At 35.9% G+C, this 15,967-nt stretch overlaps 1 protein-coding gene across 1 annotated transcript in view; it reads left to right on the forward strand.

Moving 5' to 3' along the window:
* The window catches only part of LOC104468414 (neuroligin-1-like), a gene marked incomplete at its 3' end in the record, with an annotated part of 108,904 nt that overhangs the window by 92,522 nt on the left and 415 nt on the right, over nt 1-15,967 (forward strand). The window contains exon 2 of the mRNA XM_010082531.1: nt 6,822-6,881. Within this exon, the coding sequence (XP_010080833.1) occupies nt 6,822-6,881 (60 nt within the window). The remainder of the gene's footprint in view (nt 1-6,821; nt 6,882-15,967) is intronic.

A 15,967-nucleotide genomic window follows, 5' to 3' on the forward strand; every position in this document is an offset into this window, starting at 1 on the left:
TCAGAGTGATTCAGAAACTACGATGTCTGGAGTAGTTGTTGGCTCTTCCACTGAACTGGTTCCTCCTTGTACCAAGTATATTCCATGCATGAGCTAGGTTTTAATTGCAGCCCTATCAGGATTAGTAGACATCTCATCCAGGCTACCAGCTTTGTGTTTTATGTAAAGTTAGGAAAAAATGTACTTGTGCTGGGTTTGGACCTGTCCTGGCAAATCTCATTCACTGTGTCTGTGCTGCTGTTCAGGGGCAGGGTGGAGCAGAGCTTTACCCATCCAACTGTCACCTGGCAGGACACTGCGAGGGTGCCCAATGCAGACGGACATCCAGAGGGATAAGGCGTGTGTGCTGCCTGCATCTTTAGGGCTGAACTCGTCTGCTGTGTGGATGGGCCCCAGGACAATGTGGCCGACCTGCTGATCTGTACTTACCCTGCCTGCTTTTCTAGTAATGCTGCATGACTCCAGGTAAAGCATATCACGTAACCGAAAGTCTTCTAGAAAGGGGATTGGATTTACAGAGCTGCCAGTTGCAAGGAGAATGAGATTTAAGGAGAGCCTGAAATGAAGCTTCATTTGGGCAGCTCTCCACAGGACGTGTGAATATAAACTGCCTTCACCTCTGAGAATGCACTGGATTTCAGGCTGCACCTAAAATGGGAAGCAGAGGAGTGAAACTCTGTCTACATTCCCAGATTCTGATCTCATTTAAATTCACACAAATCTAGTGCTCAGTAATGAAGTTCCTTCAGATTTAAGGGAAATCAAGATCCAGCCAGTGTGATTAATCTTGTGAATAAAAAGGTTTGGGATTAGACATTCTTTCTGTGTGACACTTCAGCAATATGCTGTTCTAAAAGACACAACTTCAAGTGTCAGAATAGCTTCTTTAGTGACAAAGCATTTATACATGTAAATTTTCAAAGAAAGTTGGCGACCCATTTGTGGGTTCAATTTGCACCTGTCATTCACTTGCAGATGCAAATTTGAGCTAGATGCAGCTCTAATTACAGTGCTTGATTGTCATCACAAATCAGGTAGTAAGATGTGAAACCACTGAGGTCTGTGCCATCCTTTGTTGTTAAAACATGAGTGCAAATGTTATCATCAAAAAGCAAAGTCAACCAGGGCTTTGCCTAGCTGATAAGTACAAGTACTGCAAATAAGTACAATATGGAAATAAAAGGAATTTAAGGGGGGGAGGGAAATTACAAGGAAAGAAGTGAACATGTGATGAAAGCAAGACAGTAATAAGGGGAAATATGAAGTACATTGTTTTGTCTGTTGCAACCAAGTATGATAATAGAAAGACATGTTTTTTCAGTTAAGTGTTTTCTTAAGACCCAGCTGCCATTTCTACCTTCCAAATCTCTTTCTGTAAGGAATTCTGGCTCTTTTATTTTTGCTGACAGCTTTCTAATTTTCAAATGAAATAAGATGATTTTATAAAATCATTCATCAGATGACTATTATGCTATCTTTCCAATTTGTCATTAGGTTTGTAAGAAAAATTATTATATGCTTATGTTTTAATTTAAACATAGGAATTTGATTTTGGAATTCTCTTTACTGAAAATGTTGAGGTCTGAAGATTGTTAATTATAACTCATCATTAATTTCTTTCAGATTAAAAGCAGGAGATAGGTACAACATGTTATTGTGCCTCAGTTAACATCTGCTAGCCTGTGATAATTCAGCACAGATTTTTTTTTTTTTTAAATTGGAGAGTCTGTTCCATAAAAATAACAGTTGAAATAACAAAGGATTGTTTATTTTATATTTGGTTCTGAGTGTAGGGCCTAAAAGGGCAAGGTAATTTCACTTCACAGATCTTAGTTGCTCAACTGAAAAATGAACTAATGAAGAAGAAGAAATAGCAATGGATGGATGGAGGCACTTATCTAAGTTTAAAGATAAATATATAATTCTATTTAATGTGCCCCACCAGATTCCATGGTGTTGCAACCCACTTAGTGAATTTTTCTAGTACCTATATTATTTCAGCAGTCGATTTAATCTCACCTCTTTCCAAAAGACACCTTAACTCAAAGAGTGATTACTATGGTGATTTCTAAACTGCTATATCCATGGAGTCTACTTAACCTAATGTGAAAGGTCCTTTTTTTGTCTTTCCCATTTTTCTCATTACCAGAGGAAAACATTTTTGTCTCGAACAATGGCTGTATACATAAGCACAGATTGATTAAGTTTAGAGGATTTGTACTGTTGTTTTACAAAGTGGTGTCAACTTGCAATATGACTTTTTTTATGATGAATAGGTTTCCCAGGCCAAAAACCTAATGACATCCACAGCTTCTGTGCCTCCCACACACATGCGGTCCAAAAGGCCACTGATAATTTCTACCAAATCAAGACCATAAAGAGAGAATTTATAATCGGCTTTAATGTATTTGGGAGCTAAAGTACCTTAGTCCTTCATCAAAGGGAATGATAAAAACCAGAATTAATATGAGTGGACATTTATTATTTCTGAGCTCATAAGTACTCTTTAGCTAACTGGACAGGGGTTATTTCTCTTATTTTGAGCAAAGGAAAGCCATCTGCAAGCATACGGTAGTCAACTATTGAGATTTTAAAATGCATCACGTTACTTCCTTAGCGTTGGTTGCAATACAAATAGAACAAATAGTTGAATAATACTTTAAATAATGTAAGAGCTATTTTTAAATTAAATTAGTAGAGAGTTTGTTAGGAGTTCCTCCTGCACACAGCATTCCTTTAGCTTTTGTAGCAAGACTATTCATTGCTTTTAAAAGACATAAAAGGCAGTAATTGCTTCTTCCCCTTTTTTAAACTGACTTAGGAGTCTACTTTGATATAAGCATTGATGAGAGTTATGGATATGCAGCAACATGAGACTAAATGAAACTGAACTTAGAGAGCCTCTTGATAGGTAAATCATCTTTGCATCAGCATTTTAGAGGTTTTAGTATCCTCCATTCCCCCTGTTATTTATGGTATCTGATTACTTTGTTGATATTTAATATTTATTGCATAAACTTTAGCTAAATTTTAGGCCAGTGCTATAAGGTAGCGTATCTATTTTGAAGGCTTATGTCTTAAACATAGTAAAATGGTATTTTTGTCATGTGCATCCATTTTGAACTGAAATGTTTGAAGAGGAGGAATAAGTGGGCCTTCACAAAAGGTGGATAGAAGCTACAGTGGAACAACAGTGGAAAGTACTTTTGGCAATTATAATTCTGTAAAATGCATATTCTTTTTTGTTTCGTTGTCTCCTAGTCCATCATGTCTTCGTATCAGTATTTTTAAAATTAGTTTCTGTTACCTGAGAAGAATATTAAAATTATGGAAGGACCCTAAAGAATCATATATTGAATCAACAGGGCTAAAGAAATAAATTTAGTTGAGGCATACATTTAGTTAACAAAATCATAAACTTTCTGTAGAATATTAATTCAAACCTGCAGAAAAGAAAATTTATACACCTGCTAAGCAATTTAAGTCCTGATTTGTTTTTGCTTAAAAAGGCTATTGCTGTTACATTTTCTAGGATCTTTTAATGAGATATTATTTTGTTTATCTGATCATGGTTTCAGCATGTTTTCCTATGTAAGGACTCAAGACGTCAGTCTTTCTATACAATCATACAGCCAAAGCGATGCTGTTAGTCAATGTAGTCTGTTATCCAGAGCCTGACAGGTAAAAGCCATTTCTTACTGATTTTTAGAATGACAATAATTGCTGAAACAGGTGGAAGTCCAATCCACAACTTGTCTTAATACTATTTCCATGATTTCAGAAAATTTATTCAGCAGCCATACATGAAATAGGCGACACAGAACATAAGCAGTCAAGCTCAGAGCTCTGCTTTCTCTGTGAGGACTCAAGATTGAGCCACTTGTTGCTGTATGCCATTTTAGATAGCTGTATGCACAAGGGGTCTTGAGATGATGTTTCTTTTAAGGATTGCAGGGCAATTTAAAATACAAATTGTGTTTCATGGCATGTCTGTATGTATAGGTAAAGTATAGATAATAGGTAGGTAGTTTCATGCCTGGTACGTGAAGACCAAACTCTGCTTTGGTTTCTAGACCTCAGAGAGCGTTGTAACTCCAGGAAGCAGAAAATCTGTCTGAAGCACTTTGGTCTATGTTTCTCCAAGCTAGCTGTTGCTGAGATGTAATTAAGGCAGTCCATTATATTTGCAGACTGAAGTGAACTTGTGGCAGAAATCACGTCTCGACTCTTAACAGAACACTGTTAGTGGTACCTGGTGGGTCTGTCACATATCTCCACCAGCGACGAGTCCTCCTGCTTAAAGGATGTGGCAAGCAGAGCCTCTGTATTATGAAATAGATATACAGCTGTATTAGAATGCATGTTTAATCTATGACAGCTTAAAAATAGGTGAACCTCTTTGCAAAAGAATTATGTATAATGTGTGTTGCAATATGATTACAAGGAAGATGGTCTGATTTTTTTTTTTCATGGTTTTCAGAGAAACTCAGAACTATAATTACTAATACTAAAATTACCCAGGTTATTTTTAATAGCTAGCCCAATTATCCTTCACTGTTTTGTAAATCAGAGATGGTATGAGATCAGTAATTTCTGTTGAGGTGTTTGATGTGTGACTACTGTTGAGATTTGGAATTGTGATCTATACAAAATACCTCACAAAGGACAGTTATTAAAAAAATGTAACATTGATTGTCTCGGTTTCACCCAGGAAAGAAATTGCCCTTCTTTGTGCAATTAATCTGGGGACATGTGTGCTGTTTGCCTTTCCAGATGCTACTTTGTTCCTTTCTGGTGACTTTAAAAAAATCTAAAATCTAATATGAAGCCATTAAAAATGTCAATGTATGTATATCTTTGGCTGTGTCTGACTCTCTGTTATTAAGTGCATAGCTCCATTAAGTGCATAGTTCTTAGAATTTTAAGTCCGTTATTCCTGTTCACCATGCTGAAAACCCACCATTAAATTATTGTTATTCTTTGCATCCATCTTTCATTTTTCTAGTTTTATTCCTTCAGAAGTAAAGTTGCTATGGTATGACAGCGATGGGCAGCAAAACATTCAAATGTGTGTATTTGGGTAGGATCACATTATCTAGATACTATATATTGTAAAGATTACATTGAGGGCTTTTCTTGGGAAAAGCTATTGCATTCACCAAGGCTCTGTACTAAACAGAATGATTGTAGCAGGTGTGACTGTAAAGATGCTCATGTTTAATTTAAGATGTATAATTCTAGTGTTCTGTATTTAGAATGAGTTTAAAACTATACTCCTGCCTGATGCAGTAATTAAGGTATTCAGCTTTGGTTTTCAATAATATGGTCCAGTTCCTACATTCACAGTTAAAATCTCATGGTACTTCATGGGTTGTTTCTGTTTCTCAAATCCATGCACCTGGTATAAACATTTTATGAATTTTTTTTAAGTGCATCACTCAGATACATGGTATTTTGCCTATAAATGACAGGTTTAATGCTGAATGACTAATATCCTGTAAAATAACAGAGCTAGAGAGAACATTTTAAATAAGAATGTTTTAATACTCCATAGCGCTTGGAGTTAATGCATGTATCTTGCCTACATCTACTGCAAATATCAACACATACTGTTCATCTCTTTTCTGTTGTTGTTTTTGTCTATTGCTACTTTATGCATGACAAAGTTCTTGTTTTCTACTCTGTGCTTGGCTGGCTTTTTCTTTTTTTTGTTACTTAGTCCTGTGTCTGTACTGATTGCTTTTTTGCATGCAAATTACAGAATGTCATGGAAATGAGAGAGCTCTGAAAAAAAAGGAAAGATAATGCTGAGTTCCAACTGTCTTTTGTTTGTGCGTAAGTGTGTAAAATATATGACGTGGAAAAATTTTCAGAATGGCCTTTGACTTTCCTTCTGGTGGATATTTTTATTACTCAGTAAAGAAGCGGGCATTTTTCCCCTTGGATAATATGATGAATCTAATAATGCCTGTTAATGATATAGGTGCTGGGCATGAAAGAATTTTGTCTTGCCATCCATTTATAGAAATAAGGAATTATGATACTGTGTGTCTTGCCCAAGCTAAAACTTCAATTCCATATTGAATGCAACTTTTATATACTGTGCGCAAAACCCTGGCCCCATTGAAATCAATGGCAAAAATCATTGTCTTCAGTTGGTCCAGGATTTCACTCATGTTCGTAGTTTACATATAGATTTTCACGTTTCTTTAAAAATATCTCAGCAGGTAGTCAAAGGTTTCAAGGGAGTCTACAGTTTTATTTAAAAGAGAATGTAATGATTGTGTCAAAAATCCCCCCAAAATGCCAAGCCCATGCTTATCTTGGTAAAGCATGAGCTTAAATGGTTGAACTTAGAAATGTCAATTACCATTTCATAGAAAATTTTGTTTTAACCAACTGTCAAGACATTTATTAGCCACCTTATTGCATCAAATGCAAGAGGTAATCTGGCAGTTCTTGTCTCCACTATTCCTAATAACAACAAAAACAATTAAATTAAGTGGATAAATATAGTTTATGGTGGGTATGCTTTTAGTAAACAAGCTTTGATTCTTCATTTAAAAACAATAAAGCACTGGGCACTCTCTGATTCTTGTGCTAAATGTTTCTAATAACCATACCCCCTAGGGAAGGTTTTGCTGTGATGTTTGAAAAACTTAATGAAAAATTTGTTGTTATAAACTAAGATTTTCCTCCCTGCAAATGTTTTTCTTGAAAAATCCACGGGAATTTAATATTCACTGTTTTTTTTTTTTTCTTCAGTCTTGTATATTCTTGAATTGTCTTTTTTCCTCCATTTTCTCCGTTCTCAATCCTAGGTCCCCTTACAAAGAAACAGACAGATGATTTAGGTGATAATGACGGTGCTGAAGATGAAGGTATTTTTTTGCCGCCAAACTGATTTGCATGACAAGGATCCCTGAAAATCTTTTTTCTCCCCTCTTTTTTTGACTTCTTGTCTTCTTTTGAAGAGGTTTTTTTTAATTCCCATTTTTGATGTGTTTTGTCTTCTTGCTTGTTGTTATACATATATATTTTTAATTTTTTAAAAGAAAGAATGTTGTTAAGTTCTACATTTTGATACAAAACAGTAACAATACTTAAAGAGAAGGGGTTTTTGTTTTCTTGAAATGGACTTTTGATATGTTGCATCCTACCTTTTGACTGAATTTTGTCCATACTATTTAAACTAACACTCTTTAATTAAAAAGTTTCTCTGTACACCTTTTTGCATGTTTTCTAACCCTATGTATTTCACCAAGTACAAAGATGTTTCTTTTTTCACTGACTGATCTCAGTTTGATAAACAGAAAATGTTGTGTTTATAAAAGGAAAAATACAGAAAATTCTTAGAAAGTGTCTCTTAAGCAACTGAACTTCCTCAAATACAAAACCTTCTTCATTTACATTGCCATGAGCAAATATAAATAAATGCAAGACTAAGCCACCTCCCTGTAGAAGAGAGGCAGCCCTAGAACAGTAGGCAATATCTGTAGTTGGTGAGGCTCTGTGCAACACCATTGAATTCAGTGGAGCTAAACTGATGTAATCTAAAAGAATCTGATCCCTTCTGTTTTCTACAAGCATATAAAGATGCCTGTCTGCTTGTGCTGACCCTTAGAAAATTCTATTACCAAGTAAAATCAAAAGTTTGAAATGTCAGGTATATTATTCTGTTTATGAATTATGGCTATTATCATATCAGCTTTGCAGATTTTATATTTTTTCAGGGCTATGAAAATGGTAACGAGGGGCTCTTTCTCCTGAGCAGTCTCTTCCCTTCAAGTTGATGTGCTTCAAAATTTTGAATCTTAAACACATACTTTGTATATTTTATGGTCAATGAGTAAAACAAATTACTGTATAAGGCTGGTAGAGTTGCTACCTGCTTATCTGTTAGCATCTGGGGGTTTTGTTACCAGATACTAAGATGAAGCTTAACTTGTAAACTGCAAGTCTCTCAATTAAGAAATACTTCATCACACAGAACATTAACTGTTTAACTCGAACAGAAGTGTGCAGTCTTATCACAAAAGATTAAAGGCAAATATGAGCATATAACTTCTTACCCAGTAACTGAATAGAAACTTTATAAATAAAGCCACAAATTTGTACATGTCTGATTTACGATCCTGTACTGAGTGTGCATGTTAAGCGTATGAATGAAAACCCAAGAGTTGAAAGACGAACCTAACGGAAAATCTTCTTTGAAAGCTCTCATATTGTTATAGAATCATAGAGTGGTTTGGGTTGGAAGGGACCTTAAAAATCATTCAGTTCCAAGCCCCCTGCCATGGGCAGGGACACCTTCCAGTAGCCCTGGTTGCTCATCCAGGCTGACCTTGAACACCTCCAGGGATGGGGCATCCACAGCTTCTCTGAGCAGCCTGTGCGAGTGCCTCACCACTCTCACAGTAAAGGATTTTTTCCCGGTATCCAATCTAAATCTGCACTCTTTCAGCTTAAAACCATTACTCCTCCTACTATCACCACACTCCCTGATAAAGAGTGCCTCCCCAGGTCTCCTGTAGGCAGAGCTAAGTATGATAATTCAGATCCACTTAGCTCCAGGAGTCATTTTTACATTAGTTCATGAAAAATATTGTAAGGGACATTCTTGTGTATTCTCCAAGACCTGTGATATTGAATTAGCCATTGTAAAAGTTACTCTGTCTTGTTTTAACATATGTTTTAAGAAACCATTTAAAACCTGGGTTATTCATCCAGTGGACCTTAATGGCTCTCCTAAATTGCTGTATAATTGCCAAGACAGATGCTAATGGCTTAACATTTGTTGAGTCTTCCTTTGCTTAGACACACTTAAAAGATACTACTTGGTTTGCTAAAATTCAGCAGAGAGTGGTTGCTATCAGAAAACAGTTTAGTATGTAGAATCAGATGAGAGCAGGGATCTCAGTCTTTGGAGAACAAGTGTCTGTGTCAGAGAAAACCAGTCTCCCACATTGATAATTGTAGGAGAGAGAGAAAGGACTGTAAGAACACAGCAGACATACTAAGGGGGAAGAAACATATTTACAACATTAATAAATCTCTGTAATTTATAGGACTGGGATTAATTTTCTCAGGCACACAAGTGGCAGTTTTGTTCTCCATTCGATGCCAAAAAAGAATGCAGGCAGTAATTAGACTTTCACTGCTTATGAGAGTCGCAGAGAGACAGGGAAAATTTAAATTTTTATGATCAGTAGACACCGAAGGCTGCCGAGATGTCTGCTGTGCTGGTAGAAGCCCTGCCTGCTGAGGCCCTGCATTTCACTGGCCCTTGGTAGAAGAGTGGTGTCAAATGCCCCGCATGGTGTTTTGTGAACCTGCTCTTCTGCACTGGAGTTATAGCATTTGTTGCACATGCAGAACTGAAGAGTTCACGAACTTCAACTCTCATGTATTTGAGTATGAGTAGCAGGAAAGAGAGAGGCAAAGCAAGAAGCCACCTTAGATGTCTAGATTTCTGCTAACCTGTCCATCAGTCCCCTCACCTTTTGCAGTACGGTAGTTTTTACTCAATATAAAAAAATCTATTGGTGGATAACTGGGGACAAAATAAAACAACTACCAAACTCAATGAATTATGAGGTTGGAATATTAGCAAGATTGGTCTGTACACAGTGAAAAACAACTGTGTCATATAACCGTAGAACCCATGCTACATAAACAATGTCCAGTGATTTCTAAAATACCCAGCATGGTCTCTGTATTAAGAAATTCAGAGCTCCCATGTATGTTTCTTGTATTATACCTTTTCTGAAGAAAGATCTTTTGTAGCAGCTTTTTGTATCAAATGCATGGAAAGTATTCTGTACTGTGTCACTCAAACATCAAAGTTTGATCAGAAGATTTCATTTTAAAACAGTGTTCAGTAATCATACTCCCATCTGCTGCTACATGTCACTGCCACAATACTGCAGTCCAAACCTTGCCAGCACAAGCACTGGAATCAGTAATCAAACTTGAATCTTTTGTATGTGCTGCAACCACTAGACCAGGCTTAATTAGATCATTTTTCATTTTTGTTTTCAAAAGACCCAAAGGCAGTAGTGCACATTACCAGCTAATGATCTGCAAATTTGCTTTTTAAAAAATGAAGGTGTTTTCAAATTCTATGAGCGTGAAATGTGTGAAAAATCAGAAATTATATAAATACCATTTTTTTCCCCCAGTCCAGACGCATTCTTGTTTCTGTGTAACCCTTTCGTGTCTACACTTGAAATTGCTTACCTGGTTTTCAATAAGTATTGAACTACCCAAGCAGGCACCAAAAACAAGAGTGGCAAAAGCACCTGCAAGCAGTGAGCGCTGGTGTTTTCCCTTTTTATAGCGGTGGTGGATTTGCCTATTTGCTGACATGCGGGTAAACAATACTGAGTGTAGATGCAAGATTTAAGTTTCTCAGCAGTGGGGAATAAACCATACCTCCCCCAGTCTAGAAACAAGTCTTTTAAAAAGTAAAATATTTCAATCTTAATATCTTATCTGGGTCTTAATTTTGGTAAGGTAATAATTAAAAATTTGGCTATAGCAAAAATTGGTGACTGTTTATGCACCCTTAGTTCCTACATGCTAAAATCCTTAGCGTGACTTAAAATACAGCAACACAAATCGTTAATCAGCCTGTGTACTCAGGGATCAGAACTGGACTTCTGGGTAGTTAGTGCTGTATGAAATATCCATGAAGGATTGCTCACAAATGAATTCTCATCCACCATTCTGTCTTACATACCTTATCTAGCACATCAGTCTGTCAATCTTAGATCCTTATTTAGTCCCCAATGCTATTTGAGCGTCTCTCAATTTTTAATGTATTCAGTCTCACAGCATCCCTCTGCGATAGAGGAATGCTATTATTCCATTTTTAGAAATGAGAAATACAGACACTAATTTTGAGGAATGCAGACACCATGTTCATAGGAAAGCAGGGAACTGAGTATGTGCCTCAGAAGTGGGGTCTGCACTGTGATTGCTTGATGTTTCTGCTCTTCTCTTTTCCATTCCACTCTCTCCTGTGAAAAAGGAGACAGATTAGGAACAGATGTTGCTGTTTGTTCACAGGCTGTAACTGTGATGATTCTGCTCATTTAATCTGATGCTCTGTCTTACATGGGCTATTGGACTTCATTGACTGAAGGAAGATCTTGGTTCAGAGCATATTTTAAATCAAAACAAACAAATCCACTCAAATTTTAAATTTCTGATGATGCAGAATGCATCTGCAAATCTCTTCTGATGCTTAACAGACTGTAGCGTCATGGGTGCAAAAGAGCACATTTCAGAATTGAGGATCTTCTCCAAAAAACCCTTATCGCTCTATTAGTATTAAAATAGACTAGGTTCCTAAGTTTAGTATTTCATTTGCTTTCAACTGCCGTGGTAAGAAATAGGGACAGAAACTCTCTCCTTCTGGCACTAGTACATTTTTGGACTTCAGAGATCAGTAAACAGCATAACACATTTGTCTACCTTGCAAAGCAACCACATGCTCCAGCCTTAATTATAGTCTCTAATGAGTTCCAGCCAGGCTGGAGTGGCAGGGATCTTACCACTTTGGGTGAACTTGTTGACTGATAGAGACATATTCGTGATTCCCGTCTATCCTGTCACCCATTCATGTTAGTTTGTGATTCCAACTCCCAAGCACGGATTCCAATATAAGTATTTTCCCTTTGCACTGAGAACCTCAGTTCAGGTTATCTTGACTTTTTGTGGTGAGTTTATTAATACTTGAAAATATGCATAGTAAAAATTCTGACAGACCTTTAATTTAGGCACCTCTTTAGGACTCCAATATACTTTTAGCATTGCCAAGCATTGCTTGTGCAGTGAAGAGTCTGTCAGCTTTTGCATTTCTAACCGTCATCTTTTAATAATTTAAAATTGCTACCTACCTGGCTCTTGAGGTCCTACTCTAATGACAATCTGCTCCAGATGCTTACCTGTAAAAGCATAGGTGCTTTAATGTTAGAATATACATTCATATACTCCTCCATCAGGATCTCAAATCACTTTCAAGTAAAGGTAGTTAAGTGTTTGAGAATACACAAAATGATCCATTGTTTTGACAGGCACAAAAACAAAAAAAAAAAAAGGGGAGTTCTATTTGTCTGAAACTCTATGGGTGCAGGCTATATTTTAAAATATGAAACATATCTAGAACTTTGCTGCTGCTCTTAACAGGAGTTCAGTAGGTACTTTAATAGTCTCAGGACATCTAGTTTTATATCACATTAAAAACATGGCATTAATGGATGTTTACATATTGGCACTGATAAGTGCACAAGCTTATTAAAGTAGCAGTGCATCTATGAGGCATCTGACAGATTTGAACTAAAAGGTCAAATACTTTCAAAAGGCTTTTAAATGATTAAGAGTTGCACCAATCGATACCATGCTCTACTTAAATGCTTTAGTACAAAATCTTATGGAAGCGCTACACATATATCCATATAATATTATCCATAAGGAATACATAAGTTTTACAGTAACCAATCTAAAAGTTTTCCACTGTTCCAGTGTTCTTTCATGTTCAAAAAATAAAATTTGCTTAATTCTTTACATCAAAATGTCGCAATTTTCTATAGCATTTAGAAAAACACAACTTGTGACATTTGTGTTAAACTAATTACATTTTTACATGCTCAGTCGTCTCCAGGTAGGCTTTTTTCCTTTCCCATTTGGTTGTTCCCAGCAAATTACACTTGTTAAGTCACGTGGCCAATTCACATCAGCTTCAAATGACTGAAGCTATAATTATGTTTTGTTATATATGACAATTGTGGCTGGTATTCACAGTCAGACCCGGTTCCCTGTTGTGTGATGTAGCAAACACAGAATAAAAGACAGCCCTGTTACCAAATTGCCTGTAATGTAATTAAGTCCAGATATAAAAAGTAGATGCAACAACCATTGGAAAAGGTACAGAAAAGAGGAGATGATGGAAATCATAAGAAGAAAGTTCATGTGTATGTCATATAAGATCATTTTCTGAAACCCACTCATATGTTTTATGAATTAGCAATTTAAAGCCAAACAAATCACACCACTCCAAACTTATCTTCTGTGTGGATAAAAACAGAACCGAGTTGAATATGAGAAGGATTTTGAACAACACTACCTCTGAATATGTTTTTGAAAATGTTCATGTGTCTGGTTTTTATTTAAAGCAACATATAATAGAAATGTAATAAAAAGTACAGTTTACAACTAAATTAAATCCGTACTTAAATCTACACTTCTTGGTGGAAATCTCACATTTGCTACTTCCACAAATAACTGTTAATCTTCATCCATGAATAATTATTAATCTGTGTGAGAAGGTGTAACTACAGTTTACTGAGAGCACTCCAGCACATGCACAAAAAGGAAAAAAAAGCTTGTAGGAAAAAAAATGAAGGACTTAAATCATTTAGGTTCAGGTTTTGAAAAATACAAGTGCCAAAATCTCAATTATTTTCTTTCTTGAGTTAGCCACTTATGTCCAATAAGCACTTTTTTAAAGTGCATCTTCCTGCCACTTTTCTGTGTTTCTCCTCGCAGAGTATTATCTTAATATTTCTTCTGTTTGAATTTTAAAGGATGGTAGTTTTCATGAGGGAACATTTACTCTCTTTCAGGTAGAAATCAGTTCTTGATTACAGTCTGGTTTTTTGCTCTCTTCCTTTGATCTTATTATTTAATAACATCCACTAGTTAATAACATCTTTACTTAAACAGTACTCCTACCTTTCAAATATTCCTAGCTAGAGACTGCAATTGATTTGGAACCCCTGAGTGTAAGACTGAAATGCAGTGATCTCTCCTTGTCACATGAAAAGCTCTGTAGCCCACAGTCCCACTACCCTCAGCTGAATGCTGCATAACCTCACAGATGTCTCCAGGACTAGATTACAGCCTGAAAAACACACGTAATTTTTCTTTCGTAGAAGGGCTTTCTCTTAAGAGTGATGACTTTGGTAAGGCAGCATGAGGAAAATTCATATTGCATGTCATCTGTTCGAGATGGCACGTAGGCAGAGCTGAAAATTAGTCTCTTTTTATCTGCCTATATTCTTTACAAGAAAATTAGTAATAGAGAATAATAAAAGTATGGTATAGACAGAATTTATTCAGAGAATCACTTCTTTATATGTCAGATTTTACTCATGAATGCATGCTTCATTTCTCAGATATAGGACACCCATTCTTTTCTAAATATTCCAATATTGTTTTCCAGATAAACAGGCTGGTACTACCAACATTTCATTACTGTTCACAGTCGGTGCTCTGTAATTCTATGTAATTTTAATTAAAGAAGGATTCTGAGACAGTTTCCCCCTGTGCTACCACCAAGCATACAATTAACTGTGTACAATTTCTGCTGGGAACAGTCACACAGTGATTTCGAATTAATAATTTATTACTGCTTCCATATTTTTATAAAAAAAAAGCATAGACTATGAACAAACAATCTACTGAAAACAGTATATGAATTTGAAAAGACTTTTTCTTCGGTGTAGATTTTAAACCTTAGGAAGTCATACTTCTAACATATGGACAACGAGGATAAATAATCTTAGCTTTACATTCTGAAAATTGTGTGTTGGAAAGCCCTTACTATATGCTTGAGTGAGGAGAGCAATACAAGCAATTTCATGCATAACTTTTCATCAGCCTTTTGGTCTTGAGTAAATGATTGTTCTAGTACTTCCAATATTGAAGATCCAATTTCTGATCTTGACCGTTCTGACATTTTCTTCAAATTAGAATCAATATCAAAATAATAGTAACTGGCTTTCTGTAAACAGGAACATCTGTGCTGATCTTTTTCAGCAAATTCAAAAAGCAGGACTTTTAGTGTAACTGCCCTCACCTAGTTGTCTTTAGGGTGCTTCAGAAACGATTAAAACAATTCTACAGAGAGCTTACTTGAAAGCTTTTTAACTAAAATTCCTCCAAATCAAAGGAGTAAACAATACATCTGAGGTTTCTTCAAATGCTGGAGTAAGTAATCAGAGAAGTCACTTGAATACTGTCATAATGACAAAAAATGTCTTCAAATCAGAATATGCAGTACAATTCCTCCCTGGCAAGTTTTCATATGCTCTTTTGCTGTTGTCTTTCTTGATTTTTAGGGACTGTTAGAATTGAATATTATGCCTTGGACAGTGGAAGAGACTTGGGTACCTTGTAAATGAGGTCAAAATACAACTTAATCTAGATGTAAAAGTTTAAATTTATACCTTAGCTGATTTCTTTCCAGACCAACAGAAAAAATATTTTTAAAAAAACATTATCCCACCACTAACTGTTGCTTCGAATTAGTACTTATGAAGCACTTCCTCACAAGGAGTAGTAGTGTTCAGATATTCAAAATTTTGTTCTGAGTAGATGCAACAATTTGAGTGAGGGAGGAATACCCTAATGCGTGTCTTCATTAAAAAGAAACTGAAAACGTTATGTCAATATCTAATTTTGTTGTCTGAGAGAATGACAGAGATGCTAAGATTTTAAATTTTTACCTGCGTTTGGCACCACTTTTAAGAACCTTACAATTTGTTTGAATGCAGGGTGGGGATTTATAAAAACTGTTCCAGGCAGCTCTTCTTTTCAAATATAAGATACAGTCCTTTTCATGATTGAGTAAAATAAGAAGCTCCTTAAACTACAGGCTGGCCAGGTTACAAATAATATCCATTTGAATTCTAAGTGTTAAACAGCTTCCAAATACTTTTTGAAAACTTAGACTTCAAATCTATCAAAAGACAGCAGTTTATGCCCCCTTTTTATAAATTATTGATCTTACTGTACTGGAAGCAATCAACAATTTATGTATGAGCAGAAATCTTGTCTATCTTAATATGGTGAATTGCCTTTAACTAAGTGAACAGAAAGATGGAGTGAGCTTTCAGAAGTGTTCAGACTTTGCCTAAATGAGCTCACACTGATGTTAGTAGACATTTTATGTCAAATTCAG

Source organism: Pterocles gutturalis, unplaced genomic scaffold (genome assembly GCF_000699245.1).
Source record: "Pterocles gutturalis isolate BGI_N339 unplaced genomic scaffold, ASM69924v1 scaffold24351, whole genome shotgun sequence".
In the NCBI taxonomy this organism is placed as follows: Eukaryota; Metazoa; Chordata; class Aves; order Pterocliformes; family Pteroclidae; genus Pterocles; species Pterocles gutturalis.